Below are 27,124 nucleotides of genomic sequence, written 5' to 3'. Positions count from 1 at the left end.
CTTCAGGTTATATACCATGTGGATTATGCTCACTACTTTATGTCAAAGAGAGAGAAAACTCAGTGTTGCTTTTCATACCACTTTATTCCAACCTGAGCACCTCAATATAAAACTAAACACTGGTGAACTGTTCCTTACTAATTTTGAGTTACTGTAAAATGTACAAGTTCTGCTAGCAGATCAACACTTTAAATAGATTAAATCATCTGACACATGGTAGATTTCATATAATGAAATACCTAAAATAATTAGTGTAATATACTGATCAAAATAAATGGACTTCGAAAAACAACGCTTCAAGATTATTACTAATAACATTGTAATACTTATGTTACAAATTGCAATTACATTGTTTATTATGGTTCTAGCCATGTAAGAACAGCAAAGCCCCTTCCTTTCATAGGGGAAGAAATAATTAGCTGCTTTAGTAACTGTACATTTTGTATAAGTTTAGGCAATTCTTAAATATTACAGAAAATAATAAACATATGGAGACTACAATGCAGTACTCTATTTACAGTACAGCTGAAGATCATATTTAAAATAATCAAGTTTGAATGTACATAATCGTTAGTGCACTGACTAATCATGTCCAAAGGGAATCAGAGCCCCCTCCCTGTTCCAGATAGACCTCTAATGTAATAGCCAACAGTGATTAAATAGAAATCAGATACCTGGTTTGTTTCCACTTTTTCGAAAAGCTCATACAAAGAGACCACTAATTATTCATTAGATATACTTATCAGTTTTTATATTCCTAAGACAGGATGGGGTTACACATCACTTTTTTCACTCAAATTTTAAGAAATAACAGGACTGAATAAAAATAAGATGTCACCAATATCCATCTTTCTGGAGATGTATGACTGTTTTCTTGGGATTACTTTATTAATATATGGAATGTAGACTTTAGACTATAGAAGAAATTATCATTTGCTTAGCTTCTGTTGCTAAGCATGAATGTTTTTAGTCATCTAAAATGTTCTTCTAAAGCATACATTAGTAATTTTGAATCTTTCACATCTATTATCCCAGTTTGGAGACTGGGTGGGTTAAGGGTGGGTCCACACCCACTGAAGACAAACCGTTCCCCTCAACTTTCCCATGGAACAAGTGTACACACACAGTTCTCATTTCCCTTTCTACTGCCGAAACATTAGTCGGAAGAACACATGCATGTTATTAAAAATTAAGTTCAAAACACTCAAAATAATTCAGTATTAGAAACTTGATTCTACCATAAGTCTCTTTTTGGAAGTCACACTGGGCCGGCTAAATGTTCCAACTCCATGTTTTTTGCCATTTAGGAAGTTCACTGGACTTCAGTTACTACAGCACTGGCTTCTGGCTGGCTGTGCAGGCTCAGTAAGGTCTACTCCTCGTCCTCTGGCCGAGTTTGAGCCTGGATTCTGTGGTTCATTCTTTGGCAGCTTTTTAGCTGAGAAAGAAATAAACAAAAAATAATATTCATATTAAAATCATTTAGATATGCTTATTTATGGCACTCTTTCCCAGCTGGGTTATCTCCAAAGTTTTAAGTGACCGACTGTATATTTGCTATTTTAAAATGTTTATTATTTACTTAATGCCAAAAGCAAAATGAAACACCAAACCCACAAAAAACAAAAAACCCTACATGACACTTGTTGCTATACTAAAGGAGTTTAATTTTTTAGTGTTTTTTAAAGGAGTAGGTAGTGGCCAATTGTTGACATAACATTTAAACTTAAATTTAACTAGAACTATACATGATTTTTAATATCAATTCTCTTAGAAATAACAATTTACGTAATAATTAGTAGTGTGTGCTTTGTTGCACCATGCGCACACTAGGCAAGTCCACTACCACTTAGCTACACTCAGCCTATTTTATACTCATTGAATTGTTATTATACACAATCTGCTGGACATGTTGGTGTATGACTGTATTTCCCATGATTCACTATGGAGAATTAGCTGGGGACAATCAGTTGAGCCCAGAATTATCACAAATAATTCTGAGATCAAGTCAGGACATGAACAAATTCTACTGACATAATCACCACCAATCCAAACAAACTTGTCCATTACCATGCAACCTAATCAACAAACAATTATATGACCAATAACATCTACCTTTTCCCAGATTGTGCTACGAAGAACCCCAATTTGATTTACAAATAGCAATACTTAATATGCAGTTAGTAGAGGTTCTGTGGAGTTATGTTCCCCACTAAAGATTCACCTGCTCAGGACAAAGTAGCAACACGTAATACTATAGGGCAGTACCTTATGCCTACTGCCTACCTAACCTTGGACCTTGATTTTTTTTTTGTACTATGAAACCTGAGGCTTGACTACAACTAAGCCATACCCTACATACTGCATTTTTTAACCTTTATTTTTCCTACCTTCCCCTGATCTATGCTAATTATCTTTAGAATCTCAGATGCTGAAAGTAGGTCCAGTGAACACTAATGTTTGGGAAGACACCTTCCACTAAGCCACCCTAAAAATGGCTTCAGAGATGGTACCATAATGTATAGTAACAATAAATGTTCAGTCAGACATATTTACAAGGAATACCCAGTAAATGGATTAACAATGGTATTAGGGACACAGAATAAGCTAGCACTGTAGACTGTATTTTGGAATGAGCATAAAATTCTCTCTCTAGCCTACTCCTCTAAGGACTGTCTATAACCACATCTGACTGAGATCAGGAGGAGAAAGTGAATATCAACACGGACTGTTTTTGTTAATTGGACTGTCCTGTATTTACTATGTGGAGATCCTAACTTTACCAAGGAAAGACCACAATTCTATTTACTTTTGTTGTTGTTGTTTGTTTTTCACAACAGGGTTTCTGTGTGTGTAACCCTGGCTATCCTGGAACTCATTTTATAGGTCAGGGTGGACTCATTCAGAGATCCACCTGCCTCTGCCTCCCAAGTGCTGGGATGGCATGTGTTAATACTAAGCTTGGGATTTCTTTTTAAAAGAGAAATATTTGAAACAAAATTTGAAATAAAATCTGGAAGCTGGGAATAAAATCTTGGCTTCAGGGATGCAACACACACACTATATTACAGAGCTGCTCCCACAGCCTACGAGTTTTGAAACTTAAGTCTAAAGTGTAGCCTAGTTGAGAACAGTGCTTCCAGCCTATAATCCCAGTAACTGGGAGACTGAGTCAGGAGGATCTAGTGTTGTAGGCCAGCTTTGGCTATATAGTGAAATTCTGTCTGAAAAAAACAAAAAATAGGCTCAGTTAAAAAAGTTCTGAATCTGTATGCTCAGCGCCCATGTAAAAACATGAACATGTAACTCTAGCACTGAGGGTAGATTATGGAATAGTAGAAAGACATATCTTGGGATTTCTAAATAGCTCAGAGTTTAGTGAAAGACTTGGGATCAAAAAATGAGATGCAAGTATATAAAACAAAACAAAAGCGCAGGCACATGCTGAAAGGCTACACTGCCCCCAACTTCCTGCCATAGACATGGATCACGTTTGGTTAATGTACCAATAGTATATATGCTACCTACCTACTAATAGTCAGCTTAGTTATCAGACTACCTTAGTATCACAGTGTTCTTGTTCAGGTAACCCTTATCTTACTAAAAATGACCCCAAAGCACAAGTACAAGGCCATCCTCAGGTACTGGAGACCCTGTCTCAAAGCAACAAACAATAAAAAAAGGAGGAAGAGGAGGAGGAAGAACAGAAGAAGAAGAAAAAGGAGGAGGAGGAGGAGAAATCATCGTCAGACCTGGTGGAACATCTATAAACCACTCCGGAGTCTGAGGCACAATGACCCCAAGTTCTAATCTAGCCTAGATACATACCACACCCAAACTTGAACTCAGCATCAACAAAACAGAAACTCAATCTTCAACACTGGGGATATAGTTTAGTAGCACAGCATTTGCCTACTATTCTTTCTTTGTTTCCCCCCCCCCCTTTGTTTCCTTTTCAAGACAGGGTTTCTCTGTGTAGGCTGCCCTGGAACTCACTCTCTACCACTACCCACCATTTTTAAGGTCAAGGGTCATATCCCTTTCCCAGGTGTAAAACAATGTTTGTGAAAATGGGAAGAAGGAAATCTATGCTAGTTTTGCGATTCTCTGTACAAGTTATGGCCACGGTGTGCGATGTATACTTAGGACGGAAAAGGATGACAACACTATCTACTGTTTCGGGTATCCACAGGGTGTCTTGGAATATATTCCCTCCACATAAGTGGACTGCTTTCCAGTGAAACCTTTGGAAAATCTACCTCTTATCTATGAGATCAACTTTTAATTCACTTGTATTATATAACCCAATGTTCACTGAATTCACCTATAAATTTGCCATTAATAGGGCTAGGAATGTAGCTCAGTGGGAGGTACAAAGACTGCTTACCATGTTGGAGGCCTTGGGTTTAATTCATACAATTGGAAGGGGAAAAAGAATACAGGAGGAGGAGGAAGAAGAGACAAGAGAAGGAAGGAGAAGGAAGGTGGGAAAAAGAGAAAGAGGGAGAAGGAAGGAAAAAAAGGAAGGAGAAGGAAAAAGAAAGGGAAAAGGAAAAAGAGGAGGAGGGTGAAACCTTTTGACTTCAAATCAATCTTTTTTCCTTCCCCCACAATGAGGCAGTGTCTTTTTCTCATGCTGGCCACTACATCCTGCTTCCCCACCAGCCTTTAGTATTGCTTAGTGAAAAGGATCTAGAAAAATAATATCATCAGTTAAATCAAATAGGGGCGTGGACCAAATATGCAATGTATTTTGCTTCTCACTTGAAAAATATTATTATTAATCTTACCTATTGCCATGAATATTTCATTTACATTCATTGATGTCTTAGCTGATGTCTCCATGAATAATAAACTGTTGTCATCTGCATAGGACTGCGCTTCCTGTTTATTTAAAAAAAAAAAAAAAAAAAAAGTCCCTTGAGCCTATGTTTTCTGAATTTCCTTATTGGATTACTATTACAACTGCAGAACATGCTGTGGCAAAGGAAGAAAAAACCAGCAGGATAATCACCATGAATACTTTCTTTTACTTTTTGCATATTCCACCTTGATCAGCAGGTCTAAGATTAAAACTAATCAAATAATTTGGGGACAGCGTATCATATTTTTTACTCTAGATTTTATTTAATCACAATGACAATTTTTACTTATGCCCTTTATAGACAAAGAATTTGCAATAAATATAGAAATCCAACATCTTAACACTGGCAACAACTACTGAATTACACCCTCACGTTTAATTTTCAATGACATACATACAGCATTAAAATTCCAACTATATTATAAACGATTCCCTTCAACTGTCCTACATTTCTGCCCACTTTCTAGCTTATCTGTATTGTTTCCTTTGGTCCCCATGGAACCAACTGAGGCTCCTTTGAGCTGTTAGCAAAGGGCCACTTTTGAACATAATCGAAGCTCCCTTAAGATGTTTTACTGGGGAGCTTAACTGTTCTGGACAGCATAACAGATAACAGCCTTCATATGGATGTCATAAGAATTAAACAAAGGGCTGGGTATGGTGGCGCACGCCTGCTATCCCAGTACTTGGGAGGCAGAAGCAGTTGGATCTCTGTGAGTTTGAGGCTAGCCTCGCCTACGTAGTGATTCAAGGGCAGCCTAGACTACAGAGAAACCCTGTCTCTGGAAGGGCGGGGGGAATTAAATAAAGTTATAAGTACAAGGGCTCTGCTTAATACCCAATGATACAGTAGCTTCCATTCTCTTCACTGTTTATAATGCCACGAAGAAAGAGTTCCATCTACATATTAGGGCATAGCTAGAGCTTTCTAAGTAAGAGAAATCGTTTTTATAAATCTAGATGTGCTTTGTTTTTAAATGACTAGCATTCTTTGTAGTGGAGGGTGCTCTGAATTAATTTTCTTGAGTATACTAAAAACTGGAACTCTTTTAAAATTTGTTACATTAGTTTATTTGGAAACAGAGGATCCCACACTAGAGGTCAGATGACAACTTGCAGGTTAACAGCATTCAATTCGGGAAATCCATGTTGTCTTGACTGGTAACACCTTTGCACGGTAAGTCTTTCACAGGCTTGAGCCCCCCCCCCCCCCCCTTTTGAGACTGGTTTACTATGTAGCCGTGGTTGCACTCTAACTGTGGAAAAGAGGAGGCTGGGTTCAAGTTTGTGGCAACACTCCTACCTTACCTCACAAGCAGTGAGGTTATAAGGGTGAGCTGCCATGCGTGGCTCAAACATTATTTAGACACACACCACTTATTTGTTGTGTGTGCTATGTATGTGTGTGCCAGTATGCATATGAAGCTTAGAGGACAACTTCCAGTTTTCTCCCTCCACTACCTGGGTTTTAGACATAGAACCTTTATGTGCTGAGCCACACTTCTTGGCCTCAAATGAATAGTAGCTGAGCCTCTGCTTTTTAATTTTCTTTTAAGGTTTATGCAGCAGCTTAGGGTAGAAGCCACGACACACACATGTGCTAAGCAAGTGCTATCTATCTTGTATCACCTGAGCTATATTCGTGACCTCATCAGAAAAAATATTTTAAGTATTAGTGTTTTATAAAAATATGCTTTTAAGGTAAAGTAAAATTCCACATACCTGGAAGTCAACAGCTCTTTTATTTGCTAGGTCAGCCTTGTTTCCTGACAAAGCTATCACAATATTAGGACTTGCTTGCCTCTGAAGTTCTTTAACCCAGTTTTTTGCTCTTGCAAAGGACTCCTGTTAAGACAAAGGAAACGTTATTTAGCACAGACTCAAAACAGAGTTAGGAAACATTTTCTATGAAACAAGGCTTAAAGACTCTTATGCAGTGGTTCTCAACCTTCCTAATGCTGAAAACACCTTTAATACAGTCCCTCATGTCCCACCCACAAAATTGCTTTGCTGCTACTTCATAACTAATTTTGCTAATTATGAACTGTAATGTAAATATCTGATCTTCAGGATGGTCTTGGGTGACATCTGTGAAAGGGGCTGTGACACACAAATTGATAACCAGTGTTCTAGCATCACCCCATGGGAAGAAAATTCTTAGTACTACTGTATTATCTTATATCTCACTCATAAAAGCTTTGGCAGAAATGTTATGATTGGCTAAAAATGAATTTCCCAAAATCTTTTAACCAAATTTAAATACTATAAACGATTATTCAAACTGGCTTTGGGTTAGTATGACTTTTATACCCACCTCATTTGTAATGTCATAGACAACTATGGCTGCTTGTGCTCCTCGGTAGTACATTGGTGCTAGGCTATGGTACCGTTCCTGGCCAGCTGTGTCCCATATTTCAAACTTTACTGTTGTGTCATCAAGACACACAGTTTGGGTTAGAAAGGCAGCTGAAAAAGAAAATATCTTTGTTAATCTTTTTTTCAAGGTTTTTTAAAGACACGGAAGGCCAGGTGCGTCTGGAATTGACTGCATGGCTAACGATGACATTGAACTTTTGATTCTCCTGCCTCTACCTCCCCCATTGGTGCCACATCATGACCAGTTTATGTGGTGCGAGGGATTGAACCCAGGGCTTCAAGCATGTTACACAAGCGCTCTACCAACAGAAGCACATCCTAGCCTACAACTTACACGCCAGGTAATACAAATACATACACACTCACTGTTTCAGTGCAGAGCTATTGTCAAACAAATAATAGTGTCTCTTTAAAAATTTTTTTTCGTACAATATTCAGATCATACCCTTTGCCCTCCCACCTTCTCCCAGATCCTCTTACTCCCAAACTTCATATTCTTCCTCTCAAAAAAAATCAAAGTCAAATCAAATAAAATCTAAACAACAAATCCAGTAAGACCAAATCAAAACAAAAAGCATAAGAAACTCATGGAGTCCACTTTGAGTTGGCCAACTACTCTTGGGCAAGGGGCCTGTCCTGAAGTGTGGCTATTAGCTCCCTGGAGAACATGCCCTTTCCTTGGAGGTATCAACTGAAAATGGCTTCTTCATAGTTAGAGGTAAGATGCTTCCTTCTCTTTGCTGGAGTTCTGTCTGACTTGAGCTTGTGTAGGTCTTGTGGATGTTGTTAGTCTCTGTAAGTTCTTATGTTCTTTAAAAAAAAAAAACCAAATTTACTATTTTTTGTTTGCATACAGCATAGTTCAGAAGACTACTATAAGAAGTTTAAATTCAGACCCTCTCTCATATTAAGGGGAAAAAAAAGTTTCTGAGACAAATTCTCGCTATATAGTCCTGGCTGGCCTCAGATTTAAAGATTTGTCTGCCTTTGACATAGGAATGCCATGAAATTAAAGATATATCTTCATGCTTAAGGGTCATTTTTATATGTTTACTGTGCGTGCTGGTCTATGTAAGAGGATGGTGGGAAGCAAACTTAGTCCTTTGCAAAAGCTCATTACTGAGCCAGTTCTTCAGGATCCACCCTCCTACTTCTAGGATTTTTTTTTAAACCTTTTCCTTTCCCTGTCTTCTTTATGTATGCTGAGATAGAGTTTCACTATGTAGATCTGGCTATACTGGAACTCACTAGGTAGACACACACACACCAAAAACAAAAAATTGGGGCTGGAGAGACGGCTCAGCAATTGTAAGCCATTTTCTGCTCCTGCAGAAGACCTGGGTGCAGGTCCCAGCATCCACACGGCAGCTCACAGCCATTTAACTACAGTTCCAAGAGACCTGACATCCAAGAACACCATAGTACACAGACATACATACTCATATAAAGGAAAATTAATACACCTTTAAAAACACTGTGTGCCATAGTACATATACAGGTCAGGAGGCTACTTTTAGGAATTGGTTCTTTCTGGCCACTGTGTGGGCTACACTGATTGAACTCAGGTCAGGCTGTATGGCAAGAGCCGTTGTTTTTATTCTGATTTTAATTTTAACAAACAGTACCATTATAAAAGGATACTTTAAACTGGGCATGGTGATGCAAGACTGTAACCCAGCATTTATTCACTGGAAGTAGAAGAATCATGAATTTGAGCCTAGCCTGGGCTTAGGTCAATATATAAATATAAGGGTTTGTCAGAGCATGGTCCAAGAATGGAGTTGTATGAGAATTCTTGTGCTTTTGAGAAAACTCCAAGAAAACAAGTCTTGTGACCCCAGTTTCTTAAAAAATAGGATTTTGGATTATGCTTTCATGGCATTCGCAAGTGTAGCGGATAGGTGTTCACTTTATTCACTACAACTGGTTACTGTTATTAGTTTATATGCCTCTATAGAAACTTTTTTTGTTTTGACCATGCACAGCTTGTCCTAGTGAACACATGAGAACTTTACTCAGGTGACTTTTGTTAACCCTAAGGGTATAAATTGCTTAATGCTCTGAATAAAGTTGGATATTGCATGAGACTTTAGTCTGCCTCATTTTTAGTCTCCACTTTCCCAGGTCCCACTGCCTTAGAGTGGTAAACAAGGGTTGACGGTTCAGTTTGGTTCATATAAGGCCCCTCAGTTTAACCCACCAGCAACCCATCCTACAAGCCGTTTCCACCATACCTTGATATTCCTCTCCTACTTTAACTCTGGTGCTAGAATATATCCTATAGTATTATTTAGTGTGCTGGAATTACTTGTAATATCAGCACTCAGTAGCCTGGGGCAGAGGGATAGCCAAGAATTCAAGGCCAGCTTTGTGTTTCTATTGAGTTCCAGGCTTGCCTGAAGAGATGGCTCAGAGGTTAAAAGCACTGACTACTCTTCCAGAGGTCATGAATTCAATTCCTAACCACATGGTGGCTCACAACCATCTATAATGTGATTTGATGCCCTGTTCTGGCCTGCAGGTGCACATGTAAGCAGAGCACTGTGTGTGTGTGTGTGTGTGTGTGTGTGTGTGTGTGTGTGTGTGTGTGTGTGTGTGTGTGTGTGTGTGTGTGTGTGTGTGTGTGTGTATATATATATATATATATATAAAAATCTTAAAAAAAAAAAAAAAGACAAGAACAAAGAGTCAGAAACAGGCATAGTGCTTATTTATCTCAACACTAACAAAAAAGATTGTTACAAGCTTGAGGGCAGCCTGGGCTGCATAGGGAGTTTCAGGTCAGCTTGGGCTGATAATACCCTGTTCAACACCTCTACTCCTAAAAAAAAAAAAAAAAATCCAAAACAAACAAACAAACAAACAAAAAACAAAGCAAATATACAATGTGCATAAGTAGGAACAATCCTTAGCCTATGGAGATAACTGTCAATTGTCTGGAACCCTCATGAAAGGATAAAGTTGTCCTGTGACCTCTATATCCACTGTGGAATACACAACACCATGCTTACATACATTACCATAAAGAAAAAAAATTTAAAAGACAACCAACCTTCTTCATACATGTTAAGAACTCCAAGTACTTACCAGAATTAGGTACACTAAAAGAACAATAACTCCCCAGCAAATTAAGAGTTCCTTTCAGAAGCACTAAAGCATTATACTGATAGTCTAAAACAAATATGACTTTTATCTAGATAACCCACGGAAAGCATTGGAGCCAATATTCTTTTCTAAGCGTTCTTAGGACACAGGAACTATTCCATGCAATGCAAAAGCATGAAACTGGCAGACCCTCTAATGTGAAGGCTCTTAAGAATTCTGAGTCTGTAAACAACAATGTCCACATCACCATAATTTAGTATTTTAATATTAATATTTAACATTTCCTCTATAATAAAATTGTTATCAGCTTAACATGAGCTCTTGACTTGTGTCAAGCTAGCAGTTGGCAATGGAACACTGAATAAGCAATTCAAACTTCCTGGAAGGCGAGAGGAGTCAAGGAACCGCAGCCCAAAAAAAAAAAAAAAAAAAAAAAAAAAATCACTGTCCATACTCTGTGTTCATGTCTCTTCTGTCACCCAAGTCAGGATCTGATGCTTATGTGTTCCCAAAACTCCCTACAAGATGCTTCCTACTTCTTTCTACTGGGAATTGAACACATTCAAACATGCTAGGCAAATGCTCTACATCTGACCAGCAGTCTTACTGAATTATTTTACTTATTTTTAGAGATAGGATCACATTGTATAGTATCACAAATTTGACAACCCCCTAAATATTAGGATCACAGGTATGATACAGATACAGGCTGAAAATATAATTACTGAGTCTACAAAAGCCCACTGTACTACTTCAGGAGAGGGAAAAAAATATCCAAACTGACAGATGGCATTGAAAGAATGAATAACAAAAAACAGTTAATCTCTCCTAAAACTGCACCAATTAAACACAGAAGGAACAGAAAAACTATAGGAACTAACCCCACTCTACGCCTAGACGGTTATTTGTAATGCTCACACTAGAACTCAAGGCTTCACATATGCTAGCTATCACCATCACCAGGCTTTCCAAGTTAGGTATCAAAGTCAATGAAAAATTACTTTATTAGAGTTAGTAACAATAATTATAACAAAAATCCCTAAGACTACTGGATTTACTATAAAAAACAAAAACTTGAGATTCCTGTGTTTCTGAAACATCCAAAATGTGCAGGTGAACACATTCAGAAACATTTCTAAGTTGACCATGAACTGGTTTTTAGTGTGTAGAAAGCTCCTATAAACTGAGCATGGTGGCACATGCCTATAATCCAAGCACTTGGGAGGATCTAAGGAGCTGAAGGTCAATCTCAACTACACATTGAGACCTTGTCTCATATAAAAAGCCCCACATATGCTGGCAGTTGGGCCTGAGGTATTCTGTCCTTCTCAAAAATACCTCCGTTCTTCCAACAACACTAAGTTGGGGCTGGAGAGATTGTCCAGCAATTAGAAACACTCATTGCTCTTATAAAAGACCCAGTTTACTTCTCAGGACACACTTGGCAGCTCACTCCAGTACCACAGAACCAAATACCCTCTTCTGTAGGTACTATATCCAATACTAATAAAAAGCAGAGTATCAAATAATGATGTATACCAATGTTTACAATAGCTACAACATGGCAGCAACTGAGGTTGGGGTGGGGGATGCCCTGGGCATGATAGTGCATGTCTTTAATTCTATCACTCAGGATTTAGAGGCAAGTGGGTCTCCGTTGAGTTTGAGACTAGCCTGGTATACATAGTGAGACTCTGTTTCAATAAAGAGCGATGGATGGGCTAAGCTGAAGAGTAACTCAGTAGTAGATGGCTGGGTCAAATCTTCCATGCTACAAATAGAGACAAAAGGAGAGAGAGAGGAGAGGGAGGAGGGAGGGAGGGGCAGGGGAAGGGGGAAGAGAGAGAGAGAGAGAGAGAGAGAGAAAGAGAAAGGGGGAGGGATGGAAAATCCCACATGCTTATGGCCTTCTGCAGTTGAGAAACAGAAACAGAAGGATTTTCCCTCCTAGTTCAGCCTCCTGGGTCCTAGAATAATAAAGTGTGTACAGAGTCCTTTAAGGCAGTCAACTAGCGAGAACACAATCTAGACATATTATCATCTGAACATCCATATGGGGGAAATCTGTTAGTACATGGACATATTTTTAAGTTAGTCTTAGGAGTTTAGCATTCAGTGCCTTATACTTGATTGCCCTAGTATACTCTAGAACAGATCAATACTTGGTGTGGTATCGCCTGCTAGTGTACTCCTATATAACCTTGGCACTGGAGAGGCAGGAGGATTGTCTCAAGTCCAAAGCCAGCCAGGATTACATTGTTAGCCTTGTCTTTTTAAAAACCAAAACCAAACCAAGTCAGTATTTAAACTTTCAGAGTTAAAATGCCAGTTGTGTCTTCAAAGTCTAATGCAGTCTTCGTTCACAGAGTGCATTTCCTTTGTAAGAAGCAGAATACAGGTACACATTGCAAAGAAAGAAATAATGGGGCTAGAGAGATGTTTCAGTGCCTTAAGAGCCCTGACAGTTCTTCCAGAGGACCCGGTTCAATTTCCCCACCCATGTGACAACTCACAAAGTCTGTAACTCCAGTTCCAGGGGAATCCATCCTCCTCTGGCCCCACAGACACTGTGTGCAGACATACATGTAGGCAAAGCACCCATATACTAATCTTGATGGTTTCTTTTATATGCATTTTTAATTTTTTGGTTTTTTTTTTTTTTTTGGTAACAAAGGGGGGGGGATAAGAAAAATGGCGAAGAGGAAAGGAAAAGAAAGAGAATCAAGAAAGAAAGAAAAAAAAAAAAAGGGCAGGAAGGATGTAGAAACTGTGAAGGAGTACTAGTAAATATCTTGATGTTAATTCCTAGTAGACCAGGAAAGGGCGCTTAGTATCTTAATAAAGTGGAGATACTTTGAAATGCTGAATTAAGCCGGGAGGGGGGAGTGGGGGGGTGGGGGTGGGGGGTGGTGGCGCACGCCTTTAATCCCAGCACTTGGGAGGCAGAGGCAGGTGGGATCGCTGTGAGTTCAAGGCCAGCCTGGTCTACAGAATGAGTCCAGGACAGCCAAGGCTACACAGAGAAACCCAGCCTCAAAACAAACAAAGCCAAAAACCAAGAAATGCTGAATTAATGATTTTATTTGTCACCTAATTACTTACACTGCTGAATAACATATTTTGCTTTCTGATGTTATCTGGTAATAAGGTCTTTCTTGTGGTAAAAAAAAATAAAAACCAAACAAAAGCTAAGCCTATGTAGTGTATGAATCCCTGAACATACACCACAGAAAAAGTGAATATAATTAACTTAGCTTTAAGGGGCACAGTTCTATGGGAAAAAAAGTTTACAGAACACTTTAGCCATAGATAATAGTTTTTATTACAAGTTGAGAATTTTACAACATATAAGTGGGGGGGTGGTCATAAGGCTGGGAGCTTTGGAAGATAGCTCACTTGTTGCTCTGGTAGAGGACCCACCATTAAGCGCCCACATGCAGTTCACAACTACCTGTGACTGCAGATAGAAGTATCCATACCCTCCTCTTCTGACCTCAGACACAAGGCATGCAGGTGGTATACTTATAAACATGCAGGCAAACAAAATAGTCATACACACTTTAAAGGTCTTAAAAAATAAATAAAACCAGGGCTTTGCTATGTAGCTAACTATGGCTGGCGTAAAACTCCTTAGAAAGAGCAGACTAGCCCTTAATTTGGCAGTAATTTGGCTCCTGAATACTGGGATTACGTTACCATACCCGGTAGAGATAGGGAAGCCTGCACAGATAATGGAGCTGGTGGTGGTATATATCCCGGTAACGTCAGTACTTGGGAAGCTGAAGTGTGAGGATGTTTTGAGTTCCAGGCCAAAATAACATCAAATCAGTTAGCCTCCCAAATCCATCCAGATTAACAGTTACAGGTATCTACAGGAATTAAGCCAAGACTCCCATAGAAACAGAAGTGTTCTAAGGGAGAAAACTTATGAAAAAGACAGAAGCCTTTAAATCTTAGTCATTAAAGCTTCTTTTGGTTTTATTACCGTATGTAAGAATCAATTACAGAAATAAGTTGAGGAGCAAACATTTGAAGACGTTTACTGGACTGTAACCTGAAACTGCAAACAGAAAAGTAAGGGTTAAATATCTAACATTGGAGCTGGGTACACTCTCAGCAGCAGAGTGTTTTGCATAACTTACAAAGATCTTGATTTGGTCCCCAGCACGAGGGAGGGAGGGAGGGAGGGAGGGAGAGATCGAGTCTGTATACACATGCACAAGGGTAGTTAAAAAATTTAGAGAACATTGAGAAATTTTATCATTAACAAATAAAATGGAATAGGCATATAACCATTATAAAGAAAACTGAAGAAGCGCATCTGTTAAGCTCTCAGAGCAGACTGCATGTTCCAATAGAACTATCTGCACGATATGGTGTAACACTACATTTTTCTTACAGCATAACTGGCACTTACACTGTAACTTGAGCTTGGTCATAAAAAAGTCTCTAGCTTCTATCTGGCCCTTTCACAACACTCAAGCTCAGCTACTGTCAGGTAAAGCCTAGGCTGATGTAAACGCAAAAGGCCAACTTGCTACAACTGAGTCCAATTCCTAGGGCCCACATGGTGGCCAGAGAGAACAAGTCCAAGCCCCCCTCCAACCCCCATACTTGCAGCCACACGCAAACATAATCTGTGAAGTAATGCACAGCCGTAAAAGTTTCATATAGGAGGAGAGCAAGAAAGAGGTGCCATCTAAGGACATCTTATCCCCTGACCTCCTTTTCTTCTTTTAGACAAGTGTGTCATTATGCAGTCGTGGCTGGCCTAGAACTCATGGAGATCAATCTGCCTCCACAGTGCTGGGGTTAAAGGTATACGCCACCACCCCCAGCCTTCTATCTCCTTTTCTAAGACATAGTTTTTGAAAAATAATTTCACATTATTTTCTTTAACTGATCCATTGGAGTCAATAACTTCCAAATATTCAATTATACAGCACAATGCTTGTCATGTGTACTCTGATTTTTTAGTCTCAACTTCTTGCAAAAACCAAATATTTACAAAATAGATAAAAATACAACATAGGCAAAATACGTGCTCCTGTTAGGTTATGTGCTGCTCAAAGATAAAAGAGTGCCTGTTTGAACCGCCCCCACCCTATAATGTCACGGCCAGCCTGGGCTACACACCAAAACTGTCTCAAAAAATAAAGAGAAGAAGGGGAAGGAAAGCAAGAAGGAAGAGGTGGAGAGATTTGTAAAGTACTGGGATTATCAAAGTCCAATGACAGGACTGGACCTAAAAATTCTCAGCTACTCTGGAGGTTGAGGAAGATTCTGCTCTGAGAGTTCAAGTCCTGCTGTGAGCCACAGTGAGTTCAAAAACAGCCAGAACAACTTAACTGTCTTAAAAAGAAGAGTGAAAAAAGGTGGCCTGGGGCCGGGCGTGGTGGCACACGCCTTTAATCCCAGCACTCGGGAGGCAGAGGCAGGCGGATCGCTGTGAGTTCGAGGCCAGCCTGGTCTACAAAGCGAGTCCAGGACAGCTAAGGCTACACAAAGAAACCTTGTCTCAAAAAAACAAAACAAAAACAAACAAACAAACAAACAAAACAAAAACAACCCCCCCCCCCCAAAAAAAAGGTGGACTGGGATTTAACTCAGAGGCAGGGCACTTGTTTGACACAGGTGAAGCACTAGCTTCAATCCCTAATATTAACGATACAAAAAGAGAAAAGTACAAGACATTATACCAATAAAAATTTGTTTATATCAAGATAGTTGATAACTTTTTAAAAAAGATTTATTTATTATTATGTATACAGTGCTCTGCCTACATGTACGCCTGCAGACCAGAAGAGGACACCAGGTCACATTACAGATGGTTGTGAGCCACTATGTGGTTGCTGGGAATTGAACTCAGGACCTCTGGAAGAGCAGTCAGTGCTGTTAACCTCTGAGCCATCTCTCCAGCCCAATAGTTGATAACGTAAAAACAAAAACTTGGGCCAGCTAACCTGAGGCCCATCTCTGGAAACACAGCAAAAGGGAGTTAACTCCCAAAATTAGTTCTCTGACCTACACATGTAAGCCATGGCACTGAAGTACCCTCAGTGACACATATACTAATTGGTGGGTTCAAACCCTGCATACTCCAGGCTCAGTGCTCTATAATTCTGGTGTTGGGAATATAAAAGCAGAAGGAACAGGTCATCACTACAGTGAATTCAAAGTTAGCTTGGGCTACATAAAAACAGGTCTCAAAAACAATCACAAAAATTTCTTGAATTATTGTCTTTTTGGGGGAGATGATGTGAAACTTACTACATACTTGAGGCTGGTATTGAACTTATCCTCTTGCCATCTCCAAGTGCTGGGATTAGAGGCATATACAATTATACACAACTAACATAGGCAGGTCACATGTAATTTCAAGTAGAACTGTGCTTGGAAATAGGTAATGAATTCCAGGCCATCTACTACATTCCAGTATACAACAGAATGGTCCAGTGAACCAGCAGAGGTAGTGACCTAGCTTAGCGCTCCTTAGTCAAGTCATTCTGAGCATCTTCAAATACTTCAACAGCATCAGCACCCTAACCCTAATGAAACTGAGATATGATACTCGTGATTCACAATGACTCTTTGCAATCAATTTTAAGAGAGTAAAAAAGATAAACTGACCATATTAAGTATGTGTGTGTGTGACATTATCTTCTGTGATATTGCATCCGTTTGTGTGTGTGGGGGTTGCTGAAACTAAGATCTTATGAATGTTAAGCAATCACTTTGCCACTGGAAACAGCCTCAATATTTTTTTGTTTTGCTTTTGAGACAGTCTCACTATGAGCCCTGTCTGTCCTGGAATTCACTCTGTAGACCAGGCTGGCCCCAAACTCAGAGATCACTCTACTTCTGCTTCTCAAGTGTTGGGATTAAGTGTGCACCATGACATGCAACATGCAACTTAAAAGACCACCTGGAGCTGGGAATGTAATAGCACAGTGGTAGAACACTACTAGCCTAGGATGCATGAGGATCTAGGTTCAACAGAACTGTAAACAACACAAAACATCAACAAACGGTGTTCTTGGAAACCCTTACCCAGTTCAATCCTCTCATTTATAAAATATATAAACAGGGCCCAGATGTTTTTAAAAGAGCACAGAATTTATATTGATCCTATTCAACAGTAATACTTCAACTACACAGAGTAACATTTTCAATTCACAACTCAGAGGACTGATAATATAACTACTGAAACATCATATCCTTAGGTCCTAAGTGGTATGAACTAGTATGAAAAATCAAATTTCTACCAAGATCTAATACAACCTACCAACTCATGGATATAAAGGTAATATTTTCTCACTTAAAATCAAATGACACCAAATACTAATTTTATCTTTGTATTAACACAATAAATTAGATGTGGTGGCTCATGCCTACTATCTCAGCACTCAGGGAAGCTGAGGCAGGAAGATGACTATTAAGCTGAAAGATAGAGATCTTCTCAAAACCCAAGTAAGACAGCCAGGTGTGGTGTACGCTTGTAATCCCAGCACTGCAGAGTCAGAGTCAGGTGGGTATCTGTGAGTATGAGACCAATCTGGACTACAAAGAGTCAAGGACAGGTAGGGCTACACAGAGAAACCCTGTCTTGAAGGAAGGAAGGAAGGAAGGAAGGAAGAAAGGAAGAAAGGAAGAAAGGAAAAAGAAAAACAAAAAACAAACAAAAAAACAAACCACCACCCAAGCAAGAAACTCAAAGCCAAACAGAAACAACAAAAAACCTAGAAAGAGAAATAGCAAAGTATTTTAAAAGTACCCTTTAAAAAAAAAATTAGTCAAAACAATTATTAAACAAGGTCCAGCTTGCTTCAAATAATCTACTTTGTCACATCTGGGTCTTCTACCAGTTCCTTAAAAAGCAGCTTTAATAAAAAGCAAGGCATGGTAGTAACATGCATCTGTAGCCCTAGAACTTGGGGAGGTGGAAGCTTTAGCTACACAGTGAGTCTGAGGCCAGCCTGCTCTACATGAGATCCTATCTAAAAATAAAAAACAAACAAAACCAACAGTTCCTACCAACAGTGTGAAACTTGAGTATATGCTGACACACAGGACGCCAAGGCCAAATTGCTGGGAATTCCAGGCCAGCTTATGCTTCAGAGACCCTCTATCAAGACCCCAAAGACAAATAAAAATACAGTTAGATGTAAAGTTTTCAGTTGGCGTTTTTGGTGGGGTGGGGTGGTGGAAAATAAAAGTATTTTCCCCCATAGTTAATTATTAAGGTATTGTAGAAAGTCCTGATTGTATAAGGTCCTAAGTGAATGTGTGTTGTTGACATGGGTTCACATGGACCATGTCACGCCACAGCTCAGAGCAATAGTAAATCCTTTATTGGTGGACTGAGTATGAGCTTTGGCAGTATGAGCAGAAAAATTCCATCCTAGCTCTTTTTTTTGCTGGGATTTTTATAGTCTAGGGACTGTTCCCATACAGGGACTGCTGTTGCCAAGTTTAGTCAAACCTGTCTCCTTGACCCAGTTGCAAGCCAGAAGTCTGGATTATCTATATGTAACAAGCACTACTCCTTGCTCTGCTGTATACAGTAGACCTGCCTCCCTCCCTGTTCAACTCTATATAATAAATATGCTGAGCTTCTGGAGTGCTGTGATTTCCCATCCCGGCTATTTCTGTCCACGATCTGTGTTTTCCTCATTCCGTCACTGCTTCAGCCAGGCCTGTTCCTGGAGCCCTACACGGACAGAGCAAGGTGTAACTGAGGAATAAAGGTCACATGTACACAGACAGTTTTGATACATGCATTTGCTATTTGACAAATGAATCAAACTAATATGTTAATTTTAAGGTGGGCAAAAATGGCTCAGTGGGTTAAAAAAACACCTGACAACCTGAGTCTGATCTCTGGAACCCTAGGGTGGAAGGAGAGCCAACTCCAGACAGTTGTCCTCTGTCCTCTGAATATGCATTGTGGCATACTTCTGTCCATACTCATGCAATACATAAATATAACGATAAATAAGACCAACAGAGATCACATACATGGACACTGTCTTAAGAAACAACAGCAAAACACTGGGTATAGTGTAAAAGTCTATAATTCCAGCAGGATAAGGCAATATGGTTATGAGTTCAAGGCCAGTCTGGGCTACATGGTGAAATCCTGTCTCTAAAACAAACAAACAAACAAACAAACAAAAAGCCAAACAAGAAACTAAGCTAATAAATATACCCACTAATTCTCATACACATTTAAAAATTGAAAGCACAAAGATCCACACCACTATTTTACATTATCACTAATTATATATAATAACGAGAATATATACATATATGATTCCATTCATCTGTACTTTCTCTCCCAGGTACTCTTCTAACAAACAAGGAACTAACTCATTTGATATTGAGTGAAATTCACTTAGCGCGGTCTACATGACTGGCCACATTTTGTGAAAACCAAGAAATGAACTTAAAATTATTAAAAATTACCATGCCTAATTCCAGAAACTTGGTTGTAAAATGTTGATATTATCTGTGTGAATGCATCTGGAGAACTAATTTCTTTGGGGGGGGCGGTCTCGGGTTTAGGAAGTATTTGTTTTTAACATTTTTGTATTTTATCTGTTACTTTTTTTTTTTCTTTCCAGTTTTCCTAACCAGGGTTTTCTCTGTGTAGCCTTGGCTGGGACTAACCATGCCTGACATCTGTTACCATTTACTTGGTTGTTTTTCTTATTGAGTCAGTTCTCATGTAGCCTAGGCTGCCTTCAAACTCACAGCAATCTTCATGTCTCAGACTGTCTAGTAAAAACATGAAGTGTGTTGCTCTAAATTTTATTTTTATTTTTTTTAGACAGGGTCTCACCATGCAGCCTTGACTGGCCTGAGCCTCCAGGGGGCTGGGATTTAAAGGTATGCGACTTACACTATGCTCTCACATTGTTAGTGGTACTGTGTTCTGAGGCAGGATCTCATGTAGAGCATGCTAGCCTCAGACTCAAAGCCAAAGCTAACCTGAATTCCTGATTCTCCTGACTCTATCTCCCAATTCAGAAGGATGAACCTGCCTCTGCCTCCTGAGTGCTCAGATTAAAGGGACACATCACTATGCCTACCAACTGTAAATTTTAGTAAGAAACCTTATTGTCAAACCCAGGCGTGGTAGTGCACGCCTTTAATCCCAGCACCTGGGAGGCAGAGGCAGGTGGATCGATTTGAGTTCGAGGCCAGCCTGGTCTACAAAGTGAGCCAAGGACAACCAAGGCTACACAGAGAGACCCTATCTTGAAAAACCAAAAGGAAAAAAACAAACAAACAAAAAACCTTACTGTCTAAGTCAGAAGTTCTCAACCTTCCTAATGCTGTGACCCTTTAATACAGTTCCTCGTGTTTTGATGATCTCAGACCATAAAATTATTTTGTTGGCACTTCACACTGTAATTCTGCTATTATGAGTAACAATGTAAATATCTGATATACACGATATCTGATATGTGCAACCCTTGTGAAAGGGTCTTCAACACCCCCCACCCCCAAGAGGTCACCACCCACAGGTTGAGAACCACTGGTCTAAATAAAATCTGGGCCTAAAGTTCTTACCTTTGGAGGAACAACCAGTGTTCCTAACTCTCATCCATCTCTTTAGCCTCTACTTAATCAAAAATTTTAAATCCTAAATTAAATACTAATCAGGTATCACCCAAAATATTATTATACGTTAACAATGCTAAAAATGACCCAGCAAAAAGGTTACACTGTTATTGGTTTAGTTAACACTTTATGAACATTTATTCTTTGCCAGACATTAGCTAAGAACACCTGTTTTCATTTCAGGTAGGGCACGATTATTTTTGTTTCAGTAAAAGGAAAATAAGCCTGTGACTTCTCTAACAAAAGTAGTATGCACTGGAGGGTGGATAAAAAATTTGTGTTAGAAATTAGTGATCAGGCACATGACAGTTGAGAATGCACTTTCCTAGCATGCACAAACCTCTGGGTTTCATTCCCAGCATCATTAACATAAAGTGTGGTGATCTCCCTGTAATCCCTATGGTCAGGAGGTAGATGATAGTCAAGGTCATCCACAACACCCTAGTTCTGGTTCCAGGCCACTCTAGGCTCCATTTGTCTCACTCCCCGGAAAAACAACAACAACAAACTATGAAATAAAGCACTGCTAGGTTGGAGACCCTGTCTCAAAAATGAAATAGATCAGGTATGGTGAACTAAGTCTGTAACCCCAGCAGTTGGGAAGTAGGATTTCCAAGAGTTCGCTGGAAACATGGGCTATAGGACAAGATGTCCCACCCCCCCCCCCCACACACAGGCTTTCTCTGTGTAACCTTGGCTGTCCTAGACTCACTTTGTAGACCATGCTGTCCTCAAACTCACAGCAGCCCGTCTGCCTCTCGAGTGCTGGGATTAAAGGCGTGTGCCACCACGCCCAGCTGACAAGATGTCTTGAACAAAAACTTTCCTACCTAAACAATTTTGTGTTTTGTAGTCACGTCCGTTCCCTGCCCCCCAATTAAATATTGCTTGAGCCAAAAAAAACTACACTGGGCTCTGAGTGTACACCTGTAGTCCCAATAATTAGAAGGTGGAGGCAGGCCAGTTGAAAGTTCATAGGAATTCTAGAATAGCGTAGGTACAGCACCTTGTTTAAAAACAAAACATCAAAATGAAGTATATTTTAAAGTTCAAGGTCTGCTAATGCCTTTTATTTTTCTTTCCTGCATGATCTATTTAGTTATTTGAAATTACATTACAAGAAATGTTTGCTAATGTATGATTCAGTTAAATGATTAAAAGTAAAGTAAGGAAAATCTCACCCCCAATGGTACTCTCTTGAAATTCATGAAATTGGCCCTTCACGAAGCGAAGCACCAGGCTTGATTTGCCAACAGCTGATTCTCCTAGAAGTACCAGTTTGAACTGGCATATTTTATTTCCAGTATTTGGCCCGTTGGGTCTTGTTGCTCCTCGATTAGCCATGTCCAAATTTGAAAGAAGTCTCTAATTTCAGATTCCTAAATGAACTTCCAGGATGCAAGGTATCAATTTTGTTTTCTTTCTGGCGAAAATACCTGTAGAGACACAAGCAGTAAATAAATAAATAAATCAAAACTAAGTAAATCAGTATTGGTCAGTTTAGTAAGTTTACTCAAAGTATTGTAATGACCAACTAGGCAGGCAATATCATTTAGTTTATTTCACCACCTTTCACGGAAATAATGGCACCAGATTTGAGCCTAAAATCCCCTCAAGTTAACCTCCAGAAAGTGTGAAAAATCTAAAGAAATGAAGGAAAAGGCCTGGAAGAAGAGAGAACAATAGAATCCATGTGTCATGAAAGCAGAAGGGATCCCGTCTACAGAGAAGGAGGGGGTGGGAGAGAAGGACAGGGAAGAGCAGTGGGGCCCAGCGAGGAAGGACACAAAGTAGGACACAAACGAAAACATTAACAGTGTGTATACATCACCCAACTCTTTGTATGTTAACCAAGAAAATTTAATGAGAGAGAGAGAGAGAAAGAGAGAGAGAGAGAAATTAATAAAAGAGGTTAAGCTTTTATTAGGGTGTGGTGGCAACAGCAATTCCAACCTTGGGAAGGCTGAGGCAGAAATCTCAAAGCCACAGATAACATGCAAGACCTGACTGCAAAACAAAACAGCAACCTTCAACAATTTGACTCTGGAGCTGGGGATTGGTAGAGTGCTTGCCCAGCAAACAGCAGGCTCTAGGTCCAAAACAATCAATTAATCAAACAAATAAGCAAAAACAAAAACAAAAAAACTTGGCTTTGTCCCAGTTGGTAGTTTACATACTTAACACAGCCACTGAACAGTATCAAGCACTATTATAATCCTTATGCATGAGCAAACAGGCACTGAAAGGTTAAGCAACTTCACTGAGCTCACACAGCAACTGTGAGGAGCAATCTGAGAGGTCAATGAAGATTCAGGCTCTAGGTGCTGGAGAGATAGATGGCAGTTTAGTGTGAGTACTGCAATTGTAGGTGACTGGAGTTTAGCTTACGAGATGATTCACAACCACCTGTAACACCAGCTCCAGGTGATTTGACATCCTCAGGCCTTCTTGGGCACTGGCGTTCACAAGCACAAACCCACAGACATATAAACTAAAACTACCAAAAAACTGAAAGGAAGGAAAGAAGGGAGAAGAAAAAAAAATCAGGCTCTAATGTCATATTGCTTGGGTTAGTTATTTTGAAGAAAACTGCTTGTAAATGGAAAGCTTCTAGAACAAATCCCAGGGCTTACTATTTGAAGGCTTCCATTAAATGATATATTTTTCATTTAATAAGTTAATTCCCAAACACCATGTATTCTTTAACTCCCATGTTTCTGTGCCTGACTAATAAGCATTTCTCTATCTGGCAGGATTAGGGGTGACTTATTTACTTACAGTAATTTGGGAAGGGGGTAGCTTTTGGGCAAACAATATATGCATTATTTTCTGTTAGCAATGTATTTGGTCTCCTTCCCTCCTCTTTAGACAGGGTGTCACAAAGTAGAACTGAATAGTGATCTTCATACTCCAGGCTCTCACGATGTGCACCAAGTCATCCAGCTTATTTTAATCTTGGTAAAACTGGTTTGTTTTTCCAGACAGAGTTTCTCTGTGTAGCCTTGGCTGTTCTAGACTCTTTGTAGACCAGGCTGGCCTTGGAACTCACAAAGATCCTCCTACCTCTGCCTCCTGAGTGCTGGGATTTAAGGCCTGTGCCACCAGGCCAGTTGAAGAGGTAAATATTTGAAATGCCCTTTCAGCATATTCACAAGTCAACCTAAGAGTTTACTCCAACCTTTTATCAATATATGGAACGTGGGTGGGGGCAAACCTATAATCCCAGTAACCGAAAGAAGGAGGGCTGTAAAGTCCCCACCCCTTCTGTCCCCCCACCCCCACTAACCCGGGCTACATAGAGACCTGTTTCAAAAAATTTAGAGGAGAAAGAGCGCTGGGTAAGGCACTTGCAGTCTAAGCCTAAGTTTGGATCCTGGGACCCATGTGCAATGAACAGGTGAGGATCAAGACTTGATGTTGTCCCTTTGATCTCCAAAGAAATTCTTTCTCCACAAAAATGCTGTGAAATGCATACGCCTTCACACAGGAACATACATACATCACACACATAAACCAAAATAAATGTGGCTTATAAGCTTATTATCATCAAACCATACTATGGATTTCTTCCCTAAAAAGATTCTCTGCCCCCAGGCAGCCACTTTTAATTTAGACTTCAAGTAAGAAACGTGTATTCCCCATGAGCTGATACATGGACTGCTCTGGATAATGATATATCCATGTGATCTTTGGTTATTCTGTTGTTGCTGTTGCTTTTGTTGTTTTAAGACAAAGTCTCTCTATGTAACCCTGGATCTGCCTCTGCCTCCTGAGTTCTGGAAATAAAGGCATGCCCCACCAAGCCCCGCTTGGTTTTTAAGATCCGTCTTAGCCTGATCTAGTTACTAGTTTTGAACATTATCTTTACTAATACTGAGACATTTACATATAAAATGGTGTTTGAGCTGCTTCTAAACAACAGCACATAAATGAAACAACTTTCCAGTGTGGTGTGATGGAACTTGCCTATGTCAGTCACAAGTGTATAGCAAGGCCCTGACTCAAAACAACAGGCATGATGGTCCAAGATTTTTAATTCCAGCACTCAGGAGCCAGAGGAAGGTGGATGCATCTCTGTGGGTTCCAGGCTAGCCTGGTCGACAAAAAAACATTTCAAGTATTGCAGAGCCACACAGTGACTGCGGTCTCAAAGTAAATCAATAAAACTCCTTCACCCCAATCCGAGAAACAAACCAGATTTTGAAGTCTAGTCCCCTGTTTAAGCAAAGTTTTAGTTTGCAAATTTCTACATCCATTATATTATAAAATTGCATAGCAACTGTGAGAACTAAGTAAGGCAACATATGTAGCCTCTAATACAGTGTCTACTAGGTGCAAAGTGTTTGAAATTGGCAATTAAAACGTCCTCTTGGTGAGATAATGCTTGTACAGCAATAGACTAACGCAGACTGAAAAGGTACAAACACACTTTCAGATAAACACATTTTCAGCTTAAATGTTTCCCAAGTGTCCCGTACCTACAAAACAGCAAATGATTTATCCGGGACAAAGCTTGCTTTGAATGTCTATGGTACTTCAAAAATTTCAAGTTATCAGCAGATTCTCATAGAAACAAAAATTTGAACTTAGTCTTGCTTTTTAAAGCATTTTCTGTCCTCCCAATCCCGGGACTTGCAGCCCAGGATAGGTCAAGAATGGCCTGGAGCTCTGGATCCAGAGTGCTGGGAGGACAGGTGGGCGCCTCTAGAGTCAATGCTTTTTAAAGTTCAAAGCTACTGAATCTTTACTTCCAAAGACCTCAAACAGGAAATAAGCCATATTATAAACATACAGAGATTGACCACAATAGTAACGTTAAAAATTAAGTGCAAAGCCTGGGAGTAGTTCAGGAAAGCTCTTACTCAGCGCACAGAGGCTCTGTACTCATTATTTCCCCCCAAAAAAATCAAAAACAAAAAACCTTTTGTATAATATGTATCTTAAATCTTTAAAATAGTAATTATGTTACGCGGTTCTTTAGGCAGTCTTTTGATATTTACTAAGCCCTTAAATTGTGCCTGGCACAATGCGTAGTTTGTTCAAATTTTACATTAAGAACGATTCTGGGCAGTCCTGAGTATTTCGAAAGACTTACTCGTAGGGTTTTTGTTTTTTAAATTAGTTACGGGCAAGGCAACTGATTCAGCAGTTTGAATCCATTTCAGTAAGGCAAAAACTAAATCCGCCAAGTGTGACAGTCAGAGCTTTAAACTTCTGCAAGTGACAGGATGTTATTAACCTGCTCGCGAAGCCCCGCGGGGCCTCGGTTCCCCACCTCCCACGGACGAAGACGCGAGGACCCCACCGTTCACCCAGCCCGGCCGAGGCAGTCGGGAGGTAGGCGGAGCCCCCCCAATCCACACCTGCTGGAGGCCTGGATGGATTCTCGTCCGGAAGCACCCGAAAAGCAAACCGCGGTGCCAGGGCCGGCAGCCCCGCAGGGCCCTGCGGCCACGTTCCCGGGCCACCTACACCCCCGCCGCCCCCCCACCCCCCGTTACCCACGACGCCAGGCGGCCCCGCTCGGACCCGGCCGGACACCGCCGCGGCCCCGGGCGCTTCCCACGACGCCATCTTGTGAAGGGAAGAGGGTGGTGACATCCGCCGCTCCGTCAGCGGCTCCCCGCATCCCGGCCTCCGGAGCTGCTGGCCGGATGAGTCACCGGAGCCGTGGCCCCGCGGCGGCTCGGGAGGCCTCGGCACAACCCCCGGGGACGCGGGAGGCGCGGCCCGACAGCGGCTTACCTGGGGCGCGGCTCCCGGCAGCGAGGCCACCGCGTACGGCCCGGAGATGGGATGCGCCGCGGCTGCAGCGCCGTCGCCTGCTCGCAGCTTCTCGCACTGGCCGGCGCGGGACTCCGAGCGCCGTGCCGCCCCTGCCGCCGGGCTGCGTCTCCGCCTCTGCGCTCCGCCTTCCTCTCTCCTCCTCCTCCTCCGCAGTCGCCGCACTCGAGTTCCGACTTCTTCTTCTTCCTCCTCCTCCTCCTCCTCGTCCCTCGGTCTCCTCCCCTCAGACCGCCCGGCTCCCTCACGAACCAAAACACAAACACTCCGGAGCTAGCCAAGGAACTACTTCCGCCGGCTCCGCCACGTAGCCGCACGCAGCCAAGTACGCCGTGTGCTCACTTCCGCCGTCGCCCCTTCCGAGGGGCC

At 40.7% G+C, this 27,124-nt stretch overlaps 1 protein-coding gene across 1 annotated transcript; it reads right to left on the bottom strand.

Annotated features, from left to right (window-relative positions):
* Positions 1 to 65: 65 nt before the first annotated feature.
* On the bottom strand, positions 66 to 26,961 carry Rab5a (RAB5A, member RAS oncogene family). Its single transcript, XM_051153058.1, has 6 exons — positions 26,717 to 26,961; positions 22,153 to 22,407; positions 7,179 to 7,330; positions 6,587 to 6,709; positions 4,791 to 4,884; positions 66 to 1,438 (listed from the first exon to the last, which is right to left on the bottom strand). The coding sequence occupies exons 2-6, from the start codon at positions 22,313 to 22,315 to the stop codon at positions 1,323 to 1,325; spliced, it is 648 nt and encodes a 215-aa protein (XP_051009015.1). The 5' UTR covers positions 22,316 to 22,407; positions 26,717 to 26,961; the 3' UTR covers positions 66 to 1,322.
* Between the last annotated feature and the right edge of the window lie 163 nt (positions 26,962 to 27,124).

Source organism: Acomys russatus, chromosome 11, assembly GCF_903995435.1.
Source record: "Acomys russatus chromosome 11, mAcoRus1.1, whole genome shotgun sequence".
Lineage (NCBI taxonomy): Eukaryota > Metazoa > Chordata > Mammalia > Rodentia > Muridae > Acomys > Acomys russatus.
The sequence above is the reverse complement of the archived record's forward strand: the minus strand, read 5'-3'. Positions and strand labels throughout refer to the sequence as shown.

Coding starts and splice junctions, on each gene's coding strand:
- Rab5a (XM_051153058.1), bottom strand. CDS start 22,315: ATGGCTAATCGAGGAGCAACAAGACCCAACGGGCCAAATACTGGAAAT. Junction 7,331..22,152: donor TCAAGAGAGTACCATTGGGG/GTGAGATTTTCC, acceptor TTTCTTTTTCAG/CTGCCTTTCTAACCCAAACT. Junction 4,885..6,586: donor AAAGAGCTGTTGACTTCCAG/GTATGTGGAATT, acceptor TTAAATAAACAG/GAAGCGCAGTCCTATGCAGA.